The sequence below is a fragment of the Crocodylus siamensis genome, chromosome 8, assembly GCF_052110815.1.
Source record: "Crocodylus siamensis isolate JL-2025a chromosome 8, ASM5211081v1, whole genome shotgun sequence".
Lineage (NCBI taxonomy): Eukaryota > Metazoa > Chordata > Crocodylia > Crocodylidae > Crocodylus > Crocodylus siamensis.
This window is the reverse complement of record NC_143402.1, coordinates 10,378,765-10,401,910: the sequence shown is the minus strand read 5'-3', so window position 1 is coordinate 10,401,910 and position 23,146 is coordinate 10,378,765. Positions and strand designations below refer to the sequence as shown.

Genomic DNA, 23,146 nt, shown 5'->3' with positions numbered 1-23,146 from the left:
TATGAAGGGAAGAGCTGCTTAGTGTGGAAGTGAGGTTTTCATTGGTGACTGTAAGCTCTTTGGGAGCGGAGACTGTCTTGTGATGTGTGTACAAACAGCCCTGACCACAGTGGGATTCTTATTTGGGAGGGGGGCTTCCACGTACAACATTAATGCAAAGAAATGGGCTGCAAGAAACTGGCATAAAAAGTGACTCAGTCAGAATTGGCAGTGGTTTGCCCTCCCCTTGCACAGAGCAGTGGAGCCCAACGACTTGTCGAACTGCGGTTTCCGAGCACAGCGTTTGACATCATTTGAGCCTCGGTGCGACACAGAAGTGCAACGTTGAATGGAGCTATTCTAAGAGATTTCAAACGGAATGGAAAAGCGTCAGAAGCCTAAAAATAACATTGCCAAGTGGTAAAAATGTAGATGTGTCATTTCATTAACAGAAGGAAGGCCACCAAGGGCACTGGGGAAGAGGGAGAGAAATTTGACCTGGTCTGCGTTTAACCCAAGATGCCTTGCAAGCTGATTTACTCAAACTGGTCTCAAACGGGGTGCAGGCACTCTTGTTTTGGTATGAGAGTGACATATCAATTTAACTTAAGTCAGTCCCTTTGGAAAGCCGCTCAATCTGAAATGAGGATCTCGAACGGTCAGCACCCGTTTACGTTGACATGAAACCATTACAGCTTCTGTGTGCAGCCAATGCCAGGGAGCAATGGAGAAGTACAGGAGGAGGTGTTGTGACCGCTGGGTTTGAGAAGTGTGTCTGGGCTCCGTGTTCCTACAGGCACGTGCTGCTTGGCTGTTAACGTGTCCTCTTTTATGTGCTCTTTGCTCAGGAATAGGGGACAATATGGGTGTGCTCTGTTATCAGCCTGGCATTTTTTTTTTCCTTCCATCTGACCCAAAAAGATCAAGTTGTGAGACATTGTTTAGCTAAATCATTTACACAGGTCGTCACCTCTCTGCAGAAGTTTGCTGATGCCCTATGTGCTCTTGGCAGCTAGGAAAATAAGCAAACGCTGGCGTCCATCCTGTGTGGGAGGCAGACGGCAACGCCTGCTTCTAGCATCCAGCAAAAGCTGGGCTGGGCTGTGCGCTTTTCGTACTTGCCTCTTGGGTTTAAAATGCAAGTGCTTGTGAGTGTGTCCGAGCCCGTGTCAGATTGCAGTCGTGTACCAGCTGTGCTGGCCTTCCTGCCTTCCTGTCTGTGACCGGAGCCAAAACACCTCAGGGCCCGAATTCAGGCCTGGTGTAAAGGACCACGGCTCTCAGGGAGCTGGTAGTGCTTTACACCAGCTGGGCACAGTAGATGGGCTTGCAAACTATGCGAGAGCGTGGAAAACGCTCGGTCCCTCTGTGTCAGCCTGGTTCCTCGCAGGCATTCAGCACCCTCTGCCTGGCAAACCGTCCTAGCACCCCCCGGGGCCACCCGAGGTCATTAACAGGAGGTTGTATGATGTGGTAGAGCTGAGGGTATAGCCCAGAAGTGCCCAGTTGTAAACCAGGGCCGTGACCCCTTCCTCCCCGCGGGCACGGCCTGCTCCGACCCGGGGATTTGATTTCCCTGTGGGCTGGAGGGTGGCTGCGAAGGGCCCCGACCCCCGGGGAGCCGGCACGCGCCTCACGCCGGCTGCGCCCTGCCGGGGTGTGTGTGTGGGGGGGGGAGGTTCAGAGCCCCCCTGCCTACCCTTGACGAGACCAGGGATGAAATGAGGAGGCAGCAAGTTGAAGGCGCAGAGAGAAGGACTTGCGCGGGGCGGGAGAGGGCAAGAGGCCACCCGGGCTCCGCTCCGCTGCGAGCAGCCGCCGCTGGAGGGCGCCGCAGTGTCGCGGTTGCGGGCCCGCGCGGCGCTGAGGCAGTTGGCGGCGGCGGTTGGGGGGGGGAGCGGCGCGGGGCGCGGGGCGGTGCGGGGCGGTGCGGGCTGGCGCCGCTGCGCCGCCGGCGCTCGGAGGATGCCCCGGGGCACGGCGCTGCACGGACACACGCCGCGGGCCGCGCGCTAAGTCGGCGCTGCCCGCGCCCGGCATGCTGAGCGCCCGCCCGCAGCGGTAAGCCTCCAACTTTGTCCGGCGGAGGGAGGTGGACCCCTTCCCTTCCCTTCCCCTTCCCCTCCGGGACTTGCAAAGTTGAGGGCGAAGTGTGGCGGGGCGCTGCCCGGGGCCGGGGGGAGCTGCCTCCGAGAGGAAGACGCGCAGGCTGCCCCGGCGAGGCGTATTAAGGCGCCCCGTGCTTTCTAGGCAAGTCTAACAGCGGGGCTGGGGGGGCCTGGTTGGTCTGGGGGCTTTTAGGTTCTTGCATTGCTGGCTTCCCACTCGGAGCCTCTAGATTCAAGCTGATTGTTTCCTCCCCCCTTGCACCGGCAACTTGCTTTTTAGGGGGTTTCCCATGGGTGCTGGACATCTCCCGCTGCTCCTGCGCGTCTCGGTACCTTTTTTCTTCGGGGCCCGTTTCGCAGCTGACTAAACTGAAGGGCAAGAGGCATGTCGAAAGCAGCCGGCTTTGCACCAGGTGCTCCCTGCCCGTGGAGGGGCCTGTTGCTGTGGCAGGGGACCGCGCTTAGGGGTGGGATGTAGGATTCGGAGAGGCTCGCCCGTGCCGTTGGAAAGCCTTGGGAATCTGTGGGTTTCAGTGCCGCTGCCAGGGGGAAATCCTCCTCTGTAAGTCTCTGCTTGGAGGGTTAATTTAAGAAGTGCTCTGCTGACCGAAACGAATGCAGTTGTCGTTGCCACCTAGATGGAAATGTTGGTGTGCGATGGGGAGGCTGCCTTCTTCCAGGGCTGTTTCGCTGCATCAAGTTTCCCTGCTGCTTCGCTTTCAAAAAACCAAACGCCACAACTGTATGAAGTGATTACTCTGTCACGAGCTGGAAAATCGCTGTGTGCATTAGGGCATTTCTTCTAGAGTCGGACTTGGGGGCCTGGGATGGATGTCCAGAGGTTACAGAGCCTGAGCAAACGTGATGTAAACCCAAGGGAAAGGGTCCCGCTAACGCTAAGTTAACGACCTTTGTGCCAGCTTGTGTCTGGGTGAGTTCACAGGAGCGCTCTCTTGAGAGAGCCCGGTACAAAAAGTGCTTTTGCCATAAGCATTTCAAGGGGGATTTTAACGTGCAAGTGATGATGGACTAGAAGTGGAATACATCTCAAACACCTCAGCGCTAGCAGCAAGAAGCAAACGTTTCGGGAAATTTATACGTGTATATTCCCCCTCCACCCCCTCTTGATGTTCAGGATTTGCTACGTTATGTGCTAGTGGTAGGAAACCAGGGGAGTCCAGGGCAGAAGCAGCACCTTGAGATAATTACTGAATAACTCAGCCTGTCCCCTTCTGCACTGTTTTCCTGTGCCCAGGAATCCATGTGCTAGAAGTGTGCCAGCGACTACTCTGATTTCCCAGCTTCTCCGAGTCCCTCCGTGTTGCCAGGCAGCAGCCTGAACTGAGAGTTGGCTTGGGAGAAAGTGAGACATTCGTATACAGATAAGCGAATGGAGACATCCATAAGCTTGTAGCAAGGTCCTTCTGGCTATTAGTTGTGGTCAGAGTCGACAGCTAAACAAATGCTTTGTATACGGCTATAGAAAGGGAAGTGATAGACACCAAAAGCTTCTTGGGCTTCTTGGTAGACCAAGAAGCAGTGAACGCAGCGAGACCTACTCCGGTTCTTGGGTGGCAACTTGATCTTGATGTCCGGACACCAGGCAGTTGATTCTGTAGCTGCGGCAGACCCGATTCTCTGTTGCTTTGTGCTCAGTGCAGTCGTCGGCACTGGTGCCAAGTGGGCGACCTCCCCAAGAGTAAGTGGCTCCTCAAGAACTCTTTGGATGCCATAAATGTAAAAAGCTGTGGATTTATCCTGGAGCATCTCACTTCACTCGGAGCCTCGTCTTCCTGCTGTCACTTGAAAAGGGCTGGGCTGCTTTCTGATCGTGGCAACCTTTGCTCCTGTACAACCCCTGTTTAATATGGGGGCGGACTACAGGCCGATAGGAGAATGACTCCAGTGGAAGGGATCTGTGCTTGGAGATGAGCGTGGCTGACCTCTAGAAACTCCTACCAGGCAGCTTTACGAGGGTGCTAGATGCATATAACCTTTCCACCTGAATATTAGTGCAGTGGTTCCAGTTTGATGTTATCTTGGAACCTAAATTCGGCAAGTTGCTGGCAAGTAGCGGTGAAATGTGAGGCCACTGTATTTAGCTTGCAAGTTGGGTTATCTGCCTACGCGCAGTGTATCTGTTCTGGCTGATGTGCCCAGCTGACAGTAGCCTGAATGTTTTGGTGCATGTGGAAATTCCCATGTGCTGTGTCCTGTGTCTCACAGACGGGGGGTGATCCATGCAGGGACGAGCGTTTGAGGACAGTGGAATGGCTGAAGCCTCAGGAAATCCACTCGGGTTTGCAGAATGAAACAGGAGAGCAACTGTTAGATTCCAACATTGTCTTAAAACCCCAAAATATGAGAGCTCAGGCATCTTGATGGGAATAAGAGTGATTTGCTCTCATAGCAAAGAGGACTGTTTCTGATGCTCGGGCCTGCGCTGGAGGGGACAGGTCTCATGGTCTAGAGGAGACGCCAGGATCTGCTGGAGAAGGATGCTGAGCCCCTTGGAGAGCCCTGGCCTAAGCTTAGAGAACACCTTAGAGGAGTGAAGAAACTTGTGGTAGGGAAACACTTATAAAGGTTTCTGTTGTTTTTGCCAGAAGCTGCATCTCCCTTGTGCTGTCTAAGGTGTGATTCTGCTTAGACACATTTGCTGAGTCTCCGGAGATGTCTGCATCCTGGCGTGGAGAGCTTCATTGTGACACTGAGGGCAAGAAGCCTCACCACCCACTTCCGTTCCCTCTGTGTTGTGAGGATGCTTTGGGGTGTCCCCAGCACCATGATCAGGGGCTGGGCCTGTGCCAAGACACCTTTCTTTCTGGGGAGTGGGAGGAAATGGGAAGGGCTTTTTGCCTTTGGGATGGACATACCTGAACTTTCTGCTGCCATGATGCAGAAACTTTGTCTGATGTTCCCTCTGATGTGGTGGGCTTAAGATACTGAGGACCACGGGGAAGAGGACTTGGCACCGACTTCTGAGGCTGTTGGGTGAGGGGGCTTCTGTGAAGAGCTGGTGGGGCTGCTATGAACTGTTGGAGAGGCTTTGGGAGAGATGCAGATATTGTCCATACCAGAGCTGCGGTTTTGTTCTGGGGAGCATGGGACTGAGTACCCATCCACCCAGGACCGCTGATGTATTTGAGCGCCATGAGGTGCTCCAGGCTTGGCCTTCAGTGCCTGCTCCCAGGCTCTCGGTCTACATTGTGCCCGAGTGCAGGCTCTGGGAATGGGCCCGACGCAGCCTACTCGGCCGATTTGTGGCCTTGGAGCGGATGGGCAGGGCACGCTCGGTCTTGTGCTCCATGGAGCATGCCACCACCATGGTATGGATGCCAGTGAGGCAGCTTTAATTAGACTGAAGGAAACTTAAGAGCACTCTGTGAACCCCAGGCAGCGCAGCATGTGGTGCTGGCTGCCCGGGGAAGTTCTGCCAGGACAGGGCATGACAAAAGCATTCGGCTCCTAGGCCTGACTCTCGGATGGAAGCACTCATTTATTTTTAAGTGTTCTGTCAGCAGGGAAACTATTTGTTCCTCTGCTGAAAACGAGTATGCAGCCACCAAGCTTTATCCCCTGGGGGCCGGAGGGCCTGTGTCTGTGCACAGTAGAAATCTCGGGTAACCCCAATATAGCTCTGTCCGAGGTGCTGGGAGCAGCGTTTCTGCGTTTGGAGTGGAACAGGGCGTGCTCAGCTCTCATGCGGCTCCATTCCAGCAGCAAACACAGATCTCAAGGCTTCCTATCTTAAATTCTCCTGGGATGAAGGGGCAGGAATGCATGGGGTGGGGGGAGGAGAGAGTAGCAGGGGGCAATTATAATCTGACTGGAGACTGCAGGCACCCTGAAGGAATGTGGAGATGATGGATAAGAGAAGACCTGTGATACTTGTTCAGGTGAGCTGATACAGGGATTAAAGGGAAATTTCTGGCTATCCTGGGAAAATTCTAACCAAGCCCTCTGTGACCCGTGTGTGTGGCCAGTATCTTGAACATAGGATTTGGATTTTAGCTGTTTTATTCCAGGAAGCCCCTAGGCAAATCCTTCTTTCCAAGCATTTCTGTACTGCTTCTGACAGTGGCAGTAGCAAAAAAAACCCCAGGCTAAAATGTGATGATCTCTCAAAGCTGGATCAGCTCAGGAATAGGTCCTGGGTATAGGCTTCTTCCTGCAACCTTCCCAGAATAGCTTGTGTGCATTGTGCCCCAAAGCCTTTGCTGTTCATTAGAACTGCTGTCTTCTGCCTTTTGACATGCAAGTTATGTATACACATTGTACATAAGACTGTACATAGACTGTTGGCTATGGGTTTGTTAAATATATTGATAGTGCACGACAAATTTAGCAGCTGAATAAATAAATGAGTGCTTCCATCTGAGAGTCAGGCCTTGTACTAAAATGTGGTTTCCCAGAATTCTCTGAGACTAGCATAAAGGACCAAAGGACTAATGAGCTTTTGAACTGATTGGTTGTAAAACATGTAAATGCATTAATGGCGGAAAGAATTCTTCTTCAGAGAGAAGAATTCTAGGAGCCAAGTCTTTCCTGAAGTTTTAATTCTTGTTTCAGCTGGCATTTCCAAGGACCAATGAAGGATGGTTCTGGCTTGGTTTTGTTTTCTGTGGCCTTAAAACATAGATGCTCCATGTTTCTCTCTCTGAATACAGAAATCAAGCCTGTAACCACTTGCATGGGAAGAGACTTATAAAATAAACAGGATTGCCACTCGCTGTATGCTGCCAACCCAAAGCAAAGGCAGAGGAAGAAAACTTTGGTTTGAAAAGAACCCCAAACTTTTCTCTTTGTAGTTTTTTCCTTTGTTCCTGTTTCGTTAGATTTTTTTAAAAAAAACTTAAATCTTTTTAATACTCTCAAAGTCCTTTTCTAGTTCTGTTCTCAACAGTCTCAGTTGTCACTTAAGAAGTTGTGTGGCACAGGGGTGAATTTAGTAGGCAGGACTCAGCTGATCAACAGACTTGATCGATTAACGCCCCCCCCCCGCAAGCAGCGCTGCCTGCCTGTTTCACGGGTAGACATATGGGAAAGGCGGGTCACGAGCAATGTTTTAGTCAGGGAAGACCTACGCAAACCCATTCTGAGCTGGATACTACTCTGACTAGTACAAATAAAGCATTTATAATGTATAGGGCTTTCCTGCTCTCGAATACATTTGGGCTCTGAATAATCTCTCACTTCAAACTGAAGCAGAAGCTGGAAAATATCAAGGGATGCAAAAGCATGAACAACTATTAAGCAGCCTTTAAGAGCTGTAAGAGAAACCAGGCTCACTATCATCCCTAAGCCCTCCTCAGACAATGCGATTTCTGCAAGAAGCTGTTTAGCAGAAAGCCTTTAATCCTGTACAGAAAAGTTAAGTTTTCAAATTGTCCCTCAATGTGAGGAAATGGTTTACCATCACACTCATTTCTCTGTGTTTAAATCTTGGGTTAAAAACTAAGTAGGCATCTCGGTCCCATTAAAGTGAATGGAAATCTTGACTTCATGTTTTTGCCTTCACTGTTGTCCTTAAGTGTTTGGTGACTGATCCAATAAAGTCAACAGAGACATTTGCACCATTGTGCAGCAATGGATCTAGGAATGGGGTAAGAGGGGGTACGGTCCCCCCCCCACCTTTCGCTGTGCTACACATGTGCCGTGACCTGCTCAGTGCAGGCTCTTGCCAGAGAGCTCACCAACTGCTCAGGTTGGGATCAGACTGGAGCGCCCAGCTTTTGCAAAGCTGTGTATTGTAGAGTAGTGGTGATTAATGACTGACTTGCTTCTGGCTAATGGCAAAGTAAAATGGCCTGACTCTTTTTTTTGAACTGATAAGTGTTTTTCCAAGAGGAAGAACGACAGTTGGCACGCCGGCATTTCTGCTAATCTTGTCTACTTTTGAGTTTTGCATGTTCAGAGAGAGCCATGTGGCTATACCGAAGATCAAGGCAGAAAATTCCAAGCATGCTGTAAGCAGAATTATGATCTCTTGACACTTGTTTCATTAATGTGTATGAGCAAATGCTGGCTAGACTTAACACAAGTTGTGTAAATACCATTATTATGTAAATAGCAGAGGGGTGAAGGCAGTGGGAATGACTCCAATGAAATGAGCAGTACTGACATTCTGAACAACCTGCTATGGGGACCTTGTGAAAAGTGGACCTTGAAAAGACTGTGGTAGAGTCTAGTGATAGGTTCAACATAAAACTAGGGGAAAATCCAGTGTACAGATAGACATTTATTCTGCAGGCTTGATTGCTGCAGGGGGGCTGACCGAGTGGTTCGGTTCTGAGCTCCCACTACATGCAACGGGAACTGAGAATAGTGGATTAGTAACTGAGGCTGAAGGGGCTTAGTCTCGTACAGGATGGTAGGCTTCCTTAGTCTGAACTGTCTCTTCATTTTTGACTTGCTTTCCTATAGCAGCTGTTCTGGGGACCAGGTTTGGCACAACTACAAAAGGTGCAAAAGCATCTTCTCTCCTGGCTGAATTCTGCTCTTGTTTGTGCCGTTCAGAGGCTTCTGATTAACAATCGATGTGAGGGCAGAGGGCATGAATCTCCCCGGTGCTGATAAAAGCAGAATCTGTTCCTTTTTTAAATCAGAAAGTTCTGCTCACTGTGCATGATGTTCTTGGCAATTTTACTGTCCTTTACTTGAGCCGAACTCTTTTGCTCCTAAACGGGCAACTGATTTGTAGAAGGATGGTAGGGGATGGTGCTTTGGTTGCAATTTGGATTCAAAGCCTGTTTTCCACAGTCAGTTCTCTATGGGATTAAACCTATAACTATTTGCCTAGTACTATGTAAGGGTAAAGCAACAGCTGTCCTTGTGCGGAGATAATTGTTGGTTAATTAAACTGTACTGGCATAACAGCCTCCACGATGCAGAATTTAACTGCATCTGTAAAACTGACATTGTTACATCAGTTTGAGGTCCCTAGTGTTGAACAGCTGAAGGCTTTCTGTCTCCTACCATCCTTTCAGTGATCTTCTAAGAACCTCTCTGACCTGCCAGATGGTTAAACCCAATCAGTGGACATAAAATCTCTTGAGTCTGACAATCTTTTCTTTTATGTACCCTACAGTATTTCACATTGCCTGAGGTATCGTATTGATTAAGCCACATTCTGCAGAAGTAAATATATGTAGAATATTAATAGCTCCCACTCTGGAAAAAATGGCTGTAAATTAATGGGTCCATTATGTTGACCTCATAAATGAGAAGCGCTTGCTTGAAGTACAAATGTAGCACTCCTCCCACAACCTCTATTTCATTTTGAAAGTCTATAAAATGATTAGGTTGCTCAAACTTAAAAGCTGTGACACAAGACAAGCTTATTTGTATAATAGGTGACGCATGAGAAGAAGGGTTATAGCTAGTTAAAGCTAGATCAAATTAAAGCCAGAGGTTTTTGGAAAAATGAATGAATGAATGACAAGCCAGCAGTTTTCCATGGAACTCAGGAGTGTCTAATCAGGTACAATCTAGGGTGCAGCTGGAAGCGACAAACATTTGGTTCCCGAAGTGCCCAAAGGTAACTGTGATCAAGGTGGAGAAAAAGTGGACTCGAGGAGGTAGAAAGTTAATTAGGAGAGAGGTGCCACAATTTTACCTTTTGATTTAATGATTTTTTTTCCCTTTCTTTTTTTAGTGTGCAGGGAAGCAAGACTGGTTTGCAAACTCATGAGGCTCAGTATAGTTACTACAAGATAATGTGAGATGGCTTTGGTTTCTTTTGTTTGCTGACAGGCTCAGACGAGCTACTCGGATTCTTGCTTTAGGAAAGGTTCAGACAAGATCTTCTAGTGTGCACATCTCTTTATTAGTATCCTGATACTATAAAGATGGGAGCGTTTAAAAGTATCTGGGATATTAAATATGAGCCTTCTGTTTCATGCATTTCAGTCATTGCTATAAATGAAGACTCTAATAGGCAACTCTTGGATCAGAAGGTTTCATGTGAACTCCCCTAGGGCCTTTTCTGTAGAGTATAATTCAACAGCTTTTTTGTCATGTTGAGTTTTATTATTGATGTTTTAATATGACCAAAACTACTTCTACTTCTTGCAGCCAGGAGGCATTTCTTACAATGAGACTTTAAAATCATTGGGGTACAAAAGCCTTTTACGTAGGAGTAGGCCTGCATAAGTAAAGCAGATATTTGGACACTAATTTAAAACCTTCATAAGCCAGGCATGCTCTGCTGCCTTTCACTGAGTGCTTGGGCAAAGGGCTTTCTCTGTCTGCTTTCCACACCATTATTCTTTCATCCCCATCCTGTATGCAATTGTTATGCATGTCATTTTGGGCAGTGGACCTGTGTCCTACAAAGAAAGCATTGGTGCCTGGTCAGTGTTTCTGTGTGCTCTGCTCAAAATTGAGTGCATGATCTTGAAGCCTTTCTGTTGCTGGAAAGGTTTCCATTGACATTGGTAAATCCAGCAACTGGGACAAGGAATATTACGCAGAGAATGAGAGCTACCTCAGCAATGACACCTTCAGGAGAGCTAGCACAACACTCGGTGCATTTTTTCTATTTAGTATTGAAGTAGTATCTTGAAATGCTGAGAATCTGAGAAGGTGGCGGAGGAGAGTAGCTGTCCTACATTTGACAGCACCAAGTTAAAATCCAATTCAGTTTCTCTTTGGAGCTTTGTAAATTTATGAGCTAAGGCTTAGCCTAAGACTGAGAGCCTTTCTCTCCTTGTGACTTCCCTGTGAAGAAGGGCTAACTGGTTAAAATGGGAAGTGAAGTCCTTTGGCAGTAACAAATAATATCCCAGCAATATCTACTTCCTATTACGCATGAGGATTTGCATTAGCCTCCTAGAGATGACAGGTTTCCTGATGAAATCACTGATTCCTGAGCCATCCAATATAGGTGACTAACAGCCTCCTCACTTGATTGGCCTCAAAATCTGTGGTTGGGACAAGAAGCCCTGCAATGTGTTGCCAGCTGTTACGTATTTTACTCCTGGCTGCAAAAGTATGGGGCTCTAATGCAGTTATTCCTGCCATGTGTTCTTCCAGATAGAATGGGGATAGGGCTTACCTGTAATGGCCATAAAGCTGATTGTCTTAATAAGGCAGCTGAACACAAGCTGCCTGTGTCATTCCCCCTGGAGCTCTGTTTCCTTAGGGGTTGGTGATGGAAGGTACTGGCCCAGTGCAGCAAATCCCTTATCCGAGTCCATAAGCCTGGGAGCAGTTCTGTGTTTGGGCTTAACTGGAGTGGTGTAGAGGTGGAGGTGCTCAGTGCCTGGCAGGATTGAGCCCCACGGGACTGATGCAGCCTATTCTTTTGTTTTAGTGTGGCCATACAGAGGGGCTTCCTGCGTCTTAGAGTAGACTAGATGGTCCCATCCTTACACGCTCAAAATGCCCACTGCAATCAAATCCTTTTGAGGAGAGGCAGGATGGGAACCTCTGCTTTTAGGTATGAGCTAAAAACTCGTGGCTCTTACAAGGCACTTCCAAACCAATGGCCATATTTCAGAAGGAGCATGTGATTGAGAAGCAGCAGTGTCAGCTGTATTTTGCCCCGTCTCATCTGGTAGGTTAAGAGATGGATGATTCAAAAGAGCTTTGAATGGCAATTTTCATGTTGCGGGGGGAGGGGGCAGGGGAAGACTTAAGTTTGACCTTTGCTGTTCAATTTGATGCCTAAGGTAAATTAGAAATGCTAACAAAACTTGTTCTTTTGTGGAAATGGTCATGATTACTTTGGTGTTGCATAATCCAAATGTTAGTTTTCCATTTTTTTTTTCTTTAAAGACATCTACAGTGTAAGTAAGGTTAAGAAAGAAAACAAACCTCCAGGCTGTCACAAAATGTAGCAGTGGTCCCTGAGCTGCAGCAGCCTTTTAACAGCAGCAGAACTAATTGCAAGATGAATATTTAATATTTGGGAAGGGCAAGCCTTGCTCAAGAGAGTGATTGAAAAGCCCGGTGAATATGGCAGCGCTACCTGTATGGGGAGTAACTGTCATGCGGTGTTAGGCACATTGGACCCCGCCGTTTCTGTGAACTGAGTTTGGGGATGCTTGGGGCTGTGGAGATGGAAATGGGCTGGTGAGCACGCTGCCTTGCAAGCTGGTTTTGCTCCTTACAGAGCACCACAGCTAGTTGTTCAAATACAAAATCACAGTCCTTCCACCAAATGCACAAACAAACCAACAGATAAAGCCTTGGCCCTTCTCTAGGCAGTAGGAAGGGGCCCCTTGGCTCTGGCCCAGAGAAGGAGTATGGCCCCTTCCTAGTAGCAAATGTATTTGGGTCCAGTTCACCTCCTGCCTGAAAACTGCTGATTTACACATTTTGCTTTCGTCTATTCTCTCTCCTTTAGGGGTTTAGGCTACTAGTGGGGAACTCCCTAATTACCTGAGGGCGTCTTTACATGTGCTCTGGGGTGGAGGAGGTTGTGCTTTAATGGAGTGGTTCTCTAATTAAAGTGCTCACAGCGTCGTGTATGTTCAGGGTGCCGCACTTCAAAACGGTGGCAAGGGTGCTCTCACTAAAGCTTGTTCCATGAACTTCAGTTAAAGTATGCCTGCTGCCATTTTGAAGTGTGGGGATGCTGGAAGCTGCTGGAGCATGCTAATCAGCATGCTCCAACACTCTCGATTAATTGATGTCCCGTATGTGTATAGGTGCCCAAAATGCCCACAGCGGGGCTTCTCTAACACGGCTTCTTGCTCCCTCTTAAAGGGCCAGACCATTGTGTTACAGAGGAATTGGAAAGCCTGGAACTCTGCCAGCCTGCACAGAGTTCTTTGCAAAAATGGAAAATCGGTGTGTTTCTCTGTTAAAATGAAAAATCTGTATTTTTCTTGGTTAAAACGGGAAATCCACTTTTTGTTTTCCCATGGGAAATGGAAAACCTGGATCCTTGCTGATAAGCAAGTGAACAGACATCCATTTGGATTCTGGAAATGCAGGCACATGCCTGCAGTGGCTTAGGCTAGAAGCTGGGGGGTGCTAGAGCAGAACTTCCTGATTGGCTGGAGCGGACAGCTTGGGTCAAGCCTAACCTAGCCACCCTGTGGGGGGCGGGGGTTTGCAGGGGAGGTGCAAAGCATCCTGGGATGCTGGGGGGCTGTGAATTCACTTGAATCTGGAGGGGATCTGGGACAGAAGCTGAATAAATCAATTTAATGTAAGTCTAATGCTACATCTATCCAGGTTTATCTTAATCTAGTTTCGGCCATTTTGAAAGCAGTTTATGCACACTGAACTTCTGTTGTTATAGATCTGAACTGGGTTCTGATTGCTTTTACCAGTTTATGTGCAACTTCTGTCCCTAGCCTTAGAGATGGTGAACTGCTCTCTCACAACCTCTGTTGACAACTGGTAAGTGGGGATGGGATAGTTGGAGTGAGAGCAAGGGATGGAGAAGTTGGAGCTGGATGCCAAAAACTGTCTCCAAGGTCTCATAATGAATTTCACGCTCATTTCTAACTGAAATGAAACTGCTCCTGAAGTTAATAGCAGTTGGGACTGAAAGACTGGAGGGCTTCATCCTTAGCACTTCTCATCTACTGTCTTTTTGAGTGAATGTTGGATTTTTGATTAACCTATTTGCTGCCTAAATTATTCTGAGCCAGATAGGTGGACTGAAAAAGCAGACTTGGAGGGGGTGGGGGGGGGAAGATAAAGGGCTGGGGGGGAGGTGATGATGATGTAGAGTCACAAAATAAAAGATGAACAACCTAAAGATATTTTGGGGAAATACCAGGAGAAGCAAGTATAAGAATTCTGGATGAATTATTAAGAAGATGACTATTCCAGGAAGCTTCAGTTCAGAGAATTGTTGCTAAGTCAAGTAGCCAGGAAGAAGTTTAAAAGGAAGGCTGGTGTTTAAAAGGAAGGATGGTGTGTGTTCTTGAATAGCTGGAGGCTTGGGGTGAACATCTCCCCAAGTGGAAATCGGTGAAGAGGAAGGCTTGGTGGTAATAGTCACATAAGCAGTGCCGCGGGATATGCCATGTTACCAGTTCTAGAAATGCGGTCTTCTTCTCCTACCTGTGTTTTCCCCTTTCTGAAACCAATGAGCTCGGGCCTCCTGGTAACAAGAACGCTCTTCATATTTATTGTGATGCTCTGGGTGATGAAGTGCTAGCTACCCAATTCTGCTCTGTTGCAGCTTTGGTAGAGATGTGGGTTTGTGAGAGACGAATGAGACTTGAAAGTAAAGCTATAGACAGAAAACCTAAATGTAAAGCCCCAAGAAGTGGCTGAGTGGTGGGAGTGGAGGAATTCACTAATGCTAGTGAAATGTAGACAGTTGCTGAAGAGGTCTATCCAAAAAAGGAGTCTGATTTTTATGGTTGGGACCAGCCATTATGAACATCCGAGTAGTGATGCAATAGGCTTCTCTTGAAGCCTCTTCCAGACTGACTGTGATATCAGTGGCACCCCACCGATATCACTGAAGAGGCATTCAGCCTTGAAGGGGTCACAGAATTAAGGTTCTGTAAAGCTTATGTTCTCCACCCTCCCAGCTCTTCCTTGTAGCTTTGAACGATTAGCACTTAAATGGAGCCAGAGTGAAACCTAGAGCACCAATACGACATGCCCTTGTCCATTTATATTACTAAACTGCAGGTGGCATAACTACACCCTTCAGTTTGTAATAGCTTTTTCCACTGCACAACTGTATTTCTGTTGCCACGCAGTGTTTCCAAGTCACCTGCTTTTTGAGCCACCAGATAGCCTAGTACTGATTTTACTGTATAATTGCTTATAGACCGGGGGGGAGGGGGCAGGAATCTGAGCTTGCCAGATGTTAACCTAGTCATGGGGCTGAGCCCAGCAGAGCAGCAGTGTCGTGGAGTTTCAGGTACTGAGGTATGAATGCTAAATCCAAACTTTGTTACAGAATTACTTACGTGCGCTGCATATTGAGAAGACTTAAGTGCCTGGTTAAGATGTTGGAGATGCACAGCGAATTAGGCAAAAATGAAATCTTATTCAGTGCTCATTGAGCAACAGACTGAAGGATGCTGCATGATTCAGATCTTCAGCTCTAGTGGGCATATATAAACTCCAGGCTTTTCTGGTATCAGTTTTCCCCTAGTAAAAATTGGGCATTCATAAAGAGGGGACTTTGTATGGTATATTGGAAGGCAGTGAGACCCTTGGAAACAAGGAATGAGAGATGGATCAGAAAGATTTCAGTTATATGCTGCTCAAAGTTTTTTGGTAGGGTAACAAAAAGAGGAGCAGGTTGATAGAAAAATTCTCATTAAAATTAAAAGCCTTAGAAATTGGGAAAGTAACATCAAAAGGAATGGAACATAAATCACTATCTGGAGTACAAGCACAAAGACAAAAGAATTGGTGTTGCCAGTTCATGCTTTGTGTGGGAAAACAGTAATTTATTTCCCTGAGATTTCTGAGCAACAAAACCTGACAATTGGAAACTGCCAAAGAGGTGGGTTCTTGTTTTTAATGAGCACCTTCTCCGTCTCAAATACTGTGGAGAAACCGGTATCCGCAATGCCCCATGGAGCGTCAGCAACTCGCGCTTTGCATTTGAAAAACAAACTACAAAGGCCCTTTTAAAAAAAACAACCCATACAAGTCTTTTAAAAATGAGATTAATAACTCTAAAGATTAGAACGCAACCTCATTTTATGAAAAAAACAAGGACTTGGAGCCTGATATAGCCTGCACTGTTTTTCTTTCTCACCGAATATTAATAGTCTATTCGGATTTAATATACTTCTCCTGCTCATTTCACTTGGGACCCTTTCGAATTGTGGAAGTTATTGGAGCTGGGGAGAATGAATGCACAAAAAAAACCAGAGAGTATTTTGCAAGCCTGCTTGGGTGTGGTGGGACAGGGCTCGGAAGATAGGACTCAGTGTTTCAGTATAGATCGGGGGGTGAATATCAGATTGAAGGAGTCTATTAGGAAAATGAGGTATATTTATACTGCGTTGCAGCTCAGTTCTCCACTTGCTGGTTGCTTACAACTCTGATTTGGACAGCTGCCCGAAATCTGGGGTCTGCTGTCACAAATGGTATGATGGAGGGGTTGGAGGGGGGAAGAAGGAGGGGTATCAGTTATTTCATACGACTTAATCACTGAGAACAGGGAGAGGCAGGTATGATTATCTTCTCTAGCCAAACACCCCCTCTGTTTTACAGTAATCCCCCCTCCCCTGCCCTCCCCTCCCCTCCCCACCTCTCCTGCTTCCCCTTTACTTTCTTCACACAAACATAACTGTTGGCAGCAACAGAGTTGGTTCAATTAGCTAGGCGTTCCTTTGGAAAACTCAACCATTAATACCGGTGCAAGCCTTCACTAGAAACCTGACTTTTTTTCTCCCCTTTTTTTGTACTCATCTGGGCACCGGTGGTAGGCAGTACTTTCTTTCCAGGCAGGCTCTATACGAATGCAGAACAGTTCTTTGGGAGGCAAGGGGCATAATCTTGAGAAAAGCCAGAAAATACAAATGATGCTTGCGTGTGAGTACTGAGAAAGGGCTCCCAGCCCTGAGGGTGGCCTGGCAGTTGTCATAGCTAGTCATCTTCACACATGTTCTTGTAAAACTGCTTTTCACCTCCCCTGTGTCCCCTTCACTGTTGTCTGTGGTTGGCAGTCTTGAGTTAGGCCAAGTCCATCTCCAGATGGAGAAGTACTGCTTGGTCTGCCCCATGAGTTGTAAGTATAGCTGCCTTTGCTCCTTGAGGGTCCCTGCCTAGAAACCCTCCTTTGTCTTATTACTATCTGTAACGGCATCAGGTGAAACACCTGCTAGGGGCAGGCAGGAAGCTGAGCTGAGTCCTTTTCACCAAAATGTAGCAGCTGGGCCTCACTTTGCTTGGGTTAGCTCTGCTGTTCAGCTGTGCCCCATCACATCTATTTAGGCTTGCTTGTGCTTTTGCAGTCTGCCCAGGATACCAGTGTTTTATCAGTGTAAAACTTTAGGTTGTGCCCATAATGACATTATTTTTTTGTTGCCCTAGTCTGCCCTAGCCATGAGTGCAGGGCCAGTGGTGAACAGGTGTAATTCTAGCCTCTGTGGCACCTGCTTCTACTGGGCAAGTTGTACTCTTGCTGCTTTTGGCTGGGGTGGAAGGGGAATGGGTTCTTCTGTATTGGTCCAAAGCAAAACTTCGCATTCATTCTAGGAATGGTAGGAATCATGCCAGGAACCTTGAGCTAGACTGCTGTTCTTATACCAATCCAACTTGCCCCATGTATTTAGGACCTTGGTGGTGTCTGTGTTAAAATGTTCAGAGCTGTTATGTGATAGCAACAAAGCTTTGCCCAGTTGGTTGTTTCCTCTTGCAGCCCAGCAGACATTGGCAGAGACCTCAACATAGGACTGGAGGGCACCTCCTTGTGTCCTTAGACCCAGTCCTTTGCAAGTGCAGACAAGCATGTGCAAACATCTGCCCAGAAGAAGCTGCAAGGACATCTGCTCTATGCACCACAGCTGTAAAGCACCTGAGTACAAAGCAAACCTCCTCTGCAATGTGCCACGGGGCTGCTGATGGCCATTGCAACAGCAGGATGATGCCCCTTCTGGGAAACTCAGTCCACCTGGCATTTTTGAAGCCTCTAAGGGCTCCTGGTTTCTGGGATTACCAAGAGAGGAGTGGATAGTGGATGGCTTTCCCTTGGGGCCTTCTAACCATAAGACTTAAGCACAGTAGGAAAAAAAAAAAGCTGAAATGAAGACAGGTCAGGGTGGTTAACGCGCGTCTTAAACTGGACTGTGCTAATTTGTGGAAATATTAGCTGTGACAAGCCAATTAAAGTTCAGTATAATTTCCCCATAAGAAGAAGAAAAATTTACTTCTATCCAGGTCAACCTTGATTAGGGAGAAGAGAAGGGACATGAGATTCCAACTGTATTTGGCTTGACTTATTTTTATTGAAGGTCAGCCACTGATCCGTACTGTAAAAAGGGAAAGCAGAGATGGCAGGATTTCCCCAATGAAATAGCTGACATTTACATGGAAAGAAGAGAAGGAATTCAGCCTCAGGATCTAATATTTATGGTGGATTTTTGCATTTTTATCCCATAAATGTATTTAAAAAGAAAAAGAGTAAAAGACCAAGTTACAGGACTTCCTTGCTGTCAGCTAATGCCGAAGCAACAGGTTTCCGCTGACAGCAACAAACTCTCCATCACCACAAGGAACTGAGTTATGCCCCCAAAGGACCGGTAAAAATAGCCTGCTCAGGTTATCTCAGTGCATTTCTATACACCTCAGGTCTACATATTTGCTAATGTTGCCAAGGTTGCAATTAAGGTTTTGAATTATACTGCAAGGGAGATTAGTGCACTGTAGGTAACATATTGCCTTATCAGTTACTATAATAGTATCTCACAAAGAGGTTGAACACTTGCTTTAAGTGAAACTTAAGCCTCCAACTTCAAATCTTAGTGCTACCACCTTCCAACACACTTTAACTTCTCCCATCAGCATGAGAGCCTCAGCTTAAAGAACATTTTGTATGTGAACAGGTCATAGCTAGAGCAAGGCATGATCTAAAGTATTTGTTTCTGAGTTTCGCACTAAGATTTGGTTTCCTTCCAGGCATCTTGCACTCCTCCTTAAATATGGTTCTTCATAAAACGGCTGACTTGCAGACAAAAAGGAGCATCCAAGAAGCTTAAATGGGGTACTCTTTTGGAAACATTTGGCCTTAACTGTTGGGTGTTTAGACTTTGGTTGTACATTTTCATTCCTAAGAACTCAGATAGTAGCAAGTCTGTATGGAATGGAGGGAAAATTTAATTTTATCATCCAGACATATAGAATTTTGTTCTTTCTCTCTCCCCTCTCCCTTTTATTCTCCCCACATTAAAGAATGGATGGAGTTTGCCCACCCACATTTCTTTTCAACCATTTTGACCTTCTGGTGCATTGCCACTGAAATCAGTATTTTTGGGGATGATACCATCAGGAAATTCACTGGTGCATTTTGCATTGGCATTCTTGGAAGTGCTACTCGCTCATGAAGGGGTCACAGGAATGACGTATAGAAATCTTCCCTCATTATTCTCGGGTAGAAAGATTGATTAGCAAACATCTATCATGGTTGAAAACCTTTCCAGCTGAAGCAATTGGCAAAGCTTCTCCTGACTTCACTAAGGCCAGGGTTTTGCCCAGTTTCTCTAGCATGAATAATGTGCCATTAAGTGGAATTTGCTTTGGTTTTAATAGGCTATTTGCTGCAGCATGGTTAGTTTAAGGAGAAAAAAAATCAGCACAAAAAAGGGACCTGAGTTACCTGCCTCTACAGAAAGAATTGGAGAGAACAAGTAAAGTAGGGAAAGTAATTTGCAAAGCTACACTCGAAAATCATTCTAGCATAACATCATCATTACAATTATCTGTCAAAAGATTTAGTTCAATTACTTTTTCTTTAAAAAAAAAAACTCTCTTGTCAAGATGGCCCTACTTGTATCAGGATTTGGCACTCCAAGGAGAGGTTAAGGAAAAATGAATACTAATTCCTTCATTATCCGTTGTCAGACAGCCTTCACTTATAATTCTCCATGTATCCTTTTGGTTCTCTAACATTGTAACCCTGGGGAATCAATAGGCATAAAGTGCTCAAGGGAATATAGAATTCGGGAGAAAGGAGCACTGCATATTTATAGCTATGGTACAGTAGGGAGGGAGGGATTTTAAAGTGTAAGTGGTAATTTTGAAATAATTGAATAGCAGCTTAATTGCCATCATGTAAGTGATTATACATGGTCCCTTACATTTTTTTCACACAACAGTAGGCTGGTTGTAAAATTACAAGGGGAAAAGATATAATGTAATAAACTCAAATTAAAATGTATGATTTCCAGGGAATCACAGGCCTTGTACTCCCTTTTGCTACTTTATTATTTAAAATGAATGTGCTGAGCCTCACACAGTAACTCTGCTGGTCCACTACTGTGGGTGGTTCAAACCATAGGGGACTATCCAGACAAACATTGTACTTATGGTGTGTGAACTTAAGGGGAAGATTTATTTCCTTCGTCTGTAGCTTGACTGTTTGTGTAGGCCGTTTTGCATATTTTCCTTTTCTTTTCCTTTTTTTTAAATTTTTTTTTTTTAAAGAAGGCTGTAAAAGGTTCAATGTTTCTTTAATCCTTAACTTCTACCTATTGATTTAGATGATCAAAAATACCCCACCCCTATTATGTGAGAATAAAGGCCCTGGTTCAAGGCCTGCAGGAGCCAACAGGAAGCTTTGCTACAATTATGAGTTCCTAGGGTCTTGCTCCATCAAAGCACTTAAACAAGCATGACTTCAGCCATGCACGTTAGGTCCCTTGAGTTCCTACAAGACTGCTCAGGTGCTTATAGTTAAGCAGACTTTTTAAGGGCTCTTGCTGGGTTGCGATCTAATAGACCTGTTTTTATAACTATGGCAGAGGTAAATTCTGCTCCATTACATTTTTTGCGAGTGACTTTGTACTCTTAAATAAAAGCAGAATTTGGTTCAGTCACTGCACTGCATTCCAACTGCAATTTCAGACTAGCCTCCTCTTCCTTTCTAGAGTCAGTAATACAAAGACTGTAAAAAGTCACCAGAGAGACTAATTTTTATCTTTTTTATATTAGAACCCAGAGACTCACATTCATTGACTTCTGCATTTCGTTCACTTGCCTCGACTTCATTTTATAGGTGAAATCGTTGGAATAGCGTTAATTCATTGCAGTATCTCTCGTAATGTAACCAGTGGGGAAATAAGATTTCTAAGAGGAATTATGTGAATAATTGCCCTTATCTTTTGCCATATAATGTGGAAAATCAAGAGAGTTTAAAAGGCTCTCTCTCCCGGTATGAGAGAAGATTCATCTTTGGCTATCAGATTCTCTTGGCTGGAACAGACAAAATCTATCACAACTTTATTTTGGAAGCAGTGCACACGTAGTCTAACTCAGTTTTATAGCAAAGTGATAAATGTCCTGAGTGTTATTTCAAAACTTTTGTCTGGTATTTGGAGATCAATTATTCATAGACAGTTACTTTGAACAATTATGTTTTCTTACCTCTGCATAAAAATAAACCCAGAAGTCACTAGTGTAAGCCCCTGCCCTGTAATGGTTCTTTGAGAAATGTTCAGCTGTAGCTGCTGCTTTGTTGTAGCAAAGAGCTGTGATTCAGACTTCGTACTATGTTTGCATTTCAGCTGTCAAAGAGAGTGAAAGATGAAGCCTCCCATTCTCTTGGTTCTTGTGATCTGTACTGTAGTCAGCACAAATTGGAAGCTGGTGTCAAAGAGAAATTCTGGTAAGTCACAGAAGAATATCTTTTTTTTATCTAAGTCTGGATTTTGTGATCATGCCACAGACCCTTTTAGATATTCCTGTTGCATTGACTATGCCCTTTCTTGCATCTGTTTCCCACCAGTTTATGCAATAGGCTAAACTTTATGTTGTTATTGTCATGGGGTTTCTTTAGGTATGCCCTGTTTTACGTGGAAGTGTAATAGTTTTGTAAAGCCCAAAATGATTAAAAAATGATTTGCTCTGAAAAATCGTTGCTGAGTTCATTGATAACTTTTTTTTCCTTCTGTTGTCAAATTCTCATTTACACTAGAGGGCTGTCTGGATTTAGGGGCCTGGGCATACAAGGTGAAATTGGGTGAGACTCGGTGGTAACTGCTCATATAACATGTTACTGGCTCCATAGTAACTCCCCATGTGCCCTTGTCCCTGTGGAAATTTTTTGTTTGCCCTTAGCAGTCGTGTGGAGTTAATTGGGAATAATGCTCACATACTAGGAAGTGAGACGTAGATCTGGGTGTTTCCTGTGTTTGGTCAAGAGGCCAATACTGTAAATGCAAACAAGACTCATCGTATTCTTTTCAAGACCGTAGGGGAGAGTTGGCCTAGGTCTGTGTGAAAACATTGAAATCCAATAGCTGTCAGTCAAGGCAAAAGTTACTCCTAATCCCCAGTGGTGTTTTAGCCCTTTGGCAAGATACGATGTTCCCCTTGAATCAAAATCAGAGTGTGAAGGGACTCCTACAGGACGGGAGATAGCAAGGTTAGGCCTCAAGATCTAAGGCCCCTTTAGAAGAGCCCCAAATGATTATTGCACTAGTCCTGCATGGACTCCAAGCATAGAGACATTGATGTCATTGTAGAAATGCCTAAATGGGGATTAACATGGAATACGGGCTGGGCCTTAAACTGGAACCCAGCTTGCTTGTTCCTTCCACACATAGACAGGCCTTAAGGCAGAAGTAGTAAGCTGGTATGTACATTATTTAATGACAGTTGAATGTGCAGTGTATACTCATAGGCCGACTATGTATATACTACTTACTTTTTTTTGCAATAATTGCATGCTATGCATATGAACATAAGGGTCTTAATGAGCTTTCTGTCCTCAATCTTTCAGCTAAGATATTTAGCAATAGCATTTTGTGTAAAAACAAATGACTTGGCGGGTGTCTGTTGATTTCAAGTTTAGCTAATGCACTTTTCTCAGGGAGAAATGCAGTTAATTTCTCATTATGGAGTTGTACAGATTTCTGGAGAAGGCTAATATCTATTTTTGGAACAGCCAAATGCTAGGCAGATTTCTTTTAATGATTTTGAAAGTGTAAATGGTAATGTTATTCAATGTAAGTTTTGAGCTATCGTATAATCTCTATATAACTTTCACCTTAAGGGCCTAGTCCTACTTGTCCTGTGCTGTCTTGCTGAAGTTAGGTAATTGGGATTTGGCCATAATAATAGACCTGTGGCTCAAGTTTGAAAACAGGCTTTATTGACTTGGTCTGAAGCCTATGGGAGAGTTAGTGCTGTGATTTATATGGGGAAATACTTTTTAAATGGAAAACTTTGCCAATGTTTAAGTGAAGGATTTTATTTGTATGACTAGGCAGCATTTTGACTTGCAGCTGACCCCAGATGACTAATGTAGGGAAAGATATTGTCAGTGCCCTTATCTATCTATCTATCTATCTATCTATCTATCTATCTATTACAAACCTTTTGGTTACCGTATCTGCCAGCTGATGGTTTATTATTAATTATGCTTTAGTATGTTGATTTTTTCTTTTTTTTTTTTT

The 23,146-nt window shown here is 45.4% G+C and overlaps 1 protein-coding gene across 3 annotated transcripts in view; it reads left to right on the top strand.

Annotated features, from left to right (window-relative positions):
- The first annotated feature begins 1,905 nt into the window (after positions 1–1,905).
- IL1RAPL2 (interleukin 1 receptor accessory protein like 2) overlaps positions 1,906–23,146 on the top strand; it is a 556,641-nt gene continuing 535,400 nt past the window's right edge. For 2 of the 3 annotated variants that reach the window (XM_090060565.1, XM_090060564.1), the window contains exons 1-2: positions 1,906–2,040; positions 21,254–21,354. In XM_090060565.1, the coding sequence (XP_089916691.1) occupies positions 21,273–21,354 (82 nt within the window). In that variant the 5' untranslated portion in view covers positions 1,906–2,040; positions 21,254–21,272. Of the gene's footprint in view, positions 2,041–21,253; positions 21,355–23,146 lie in introns of those variants that run through there. The other variant, XM_090060567.1, reaches the window with a different exon arrangement.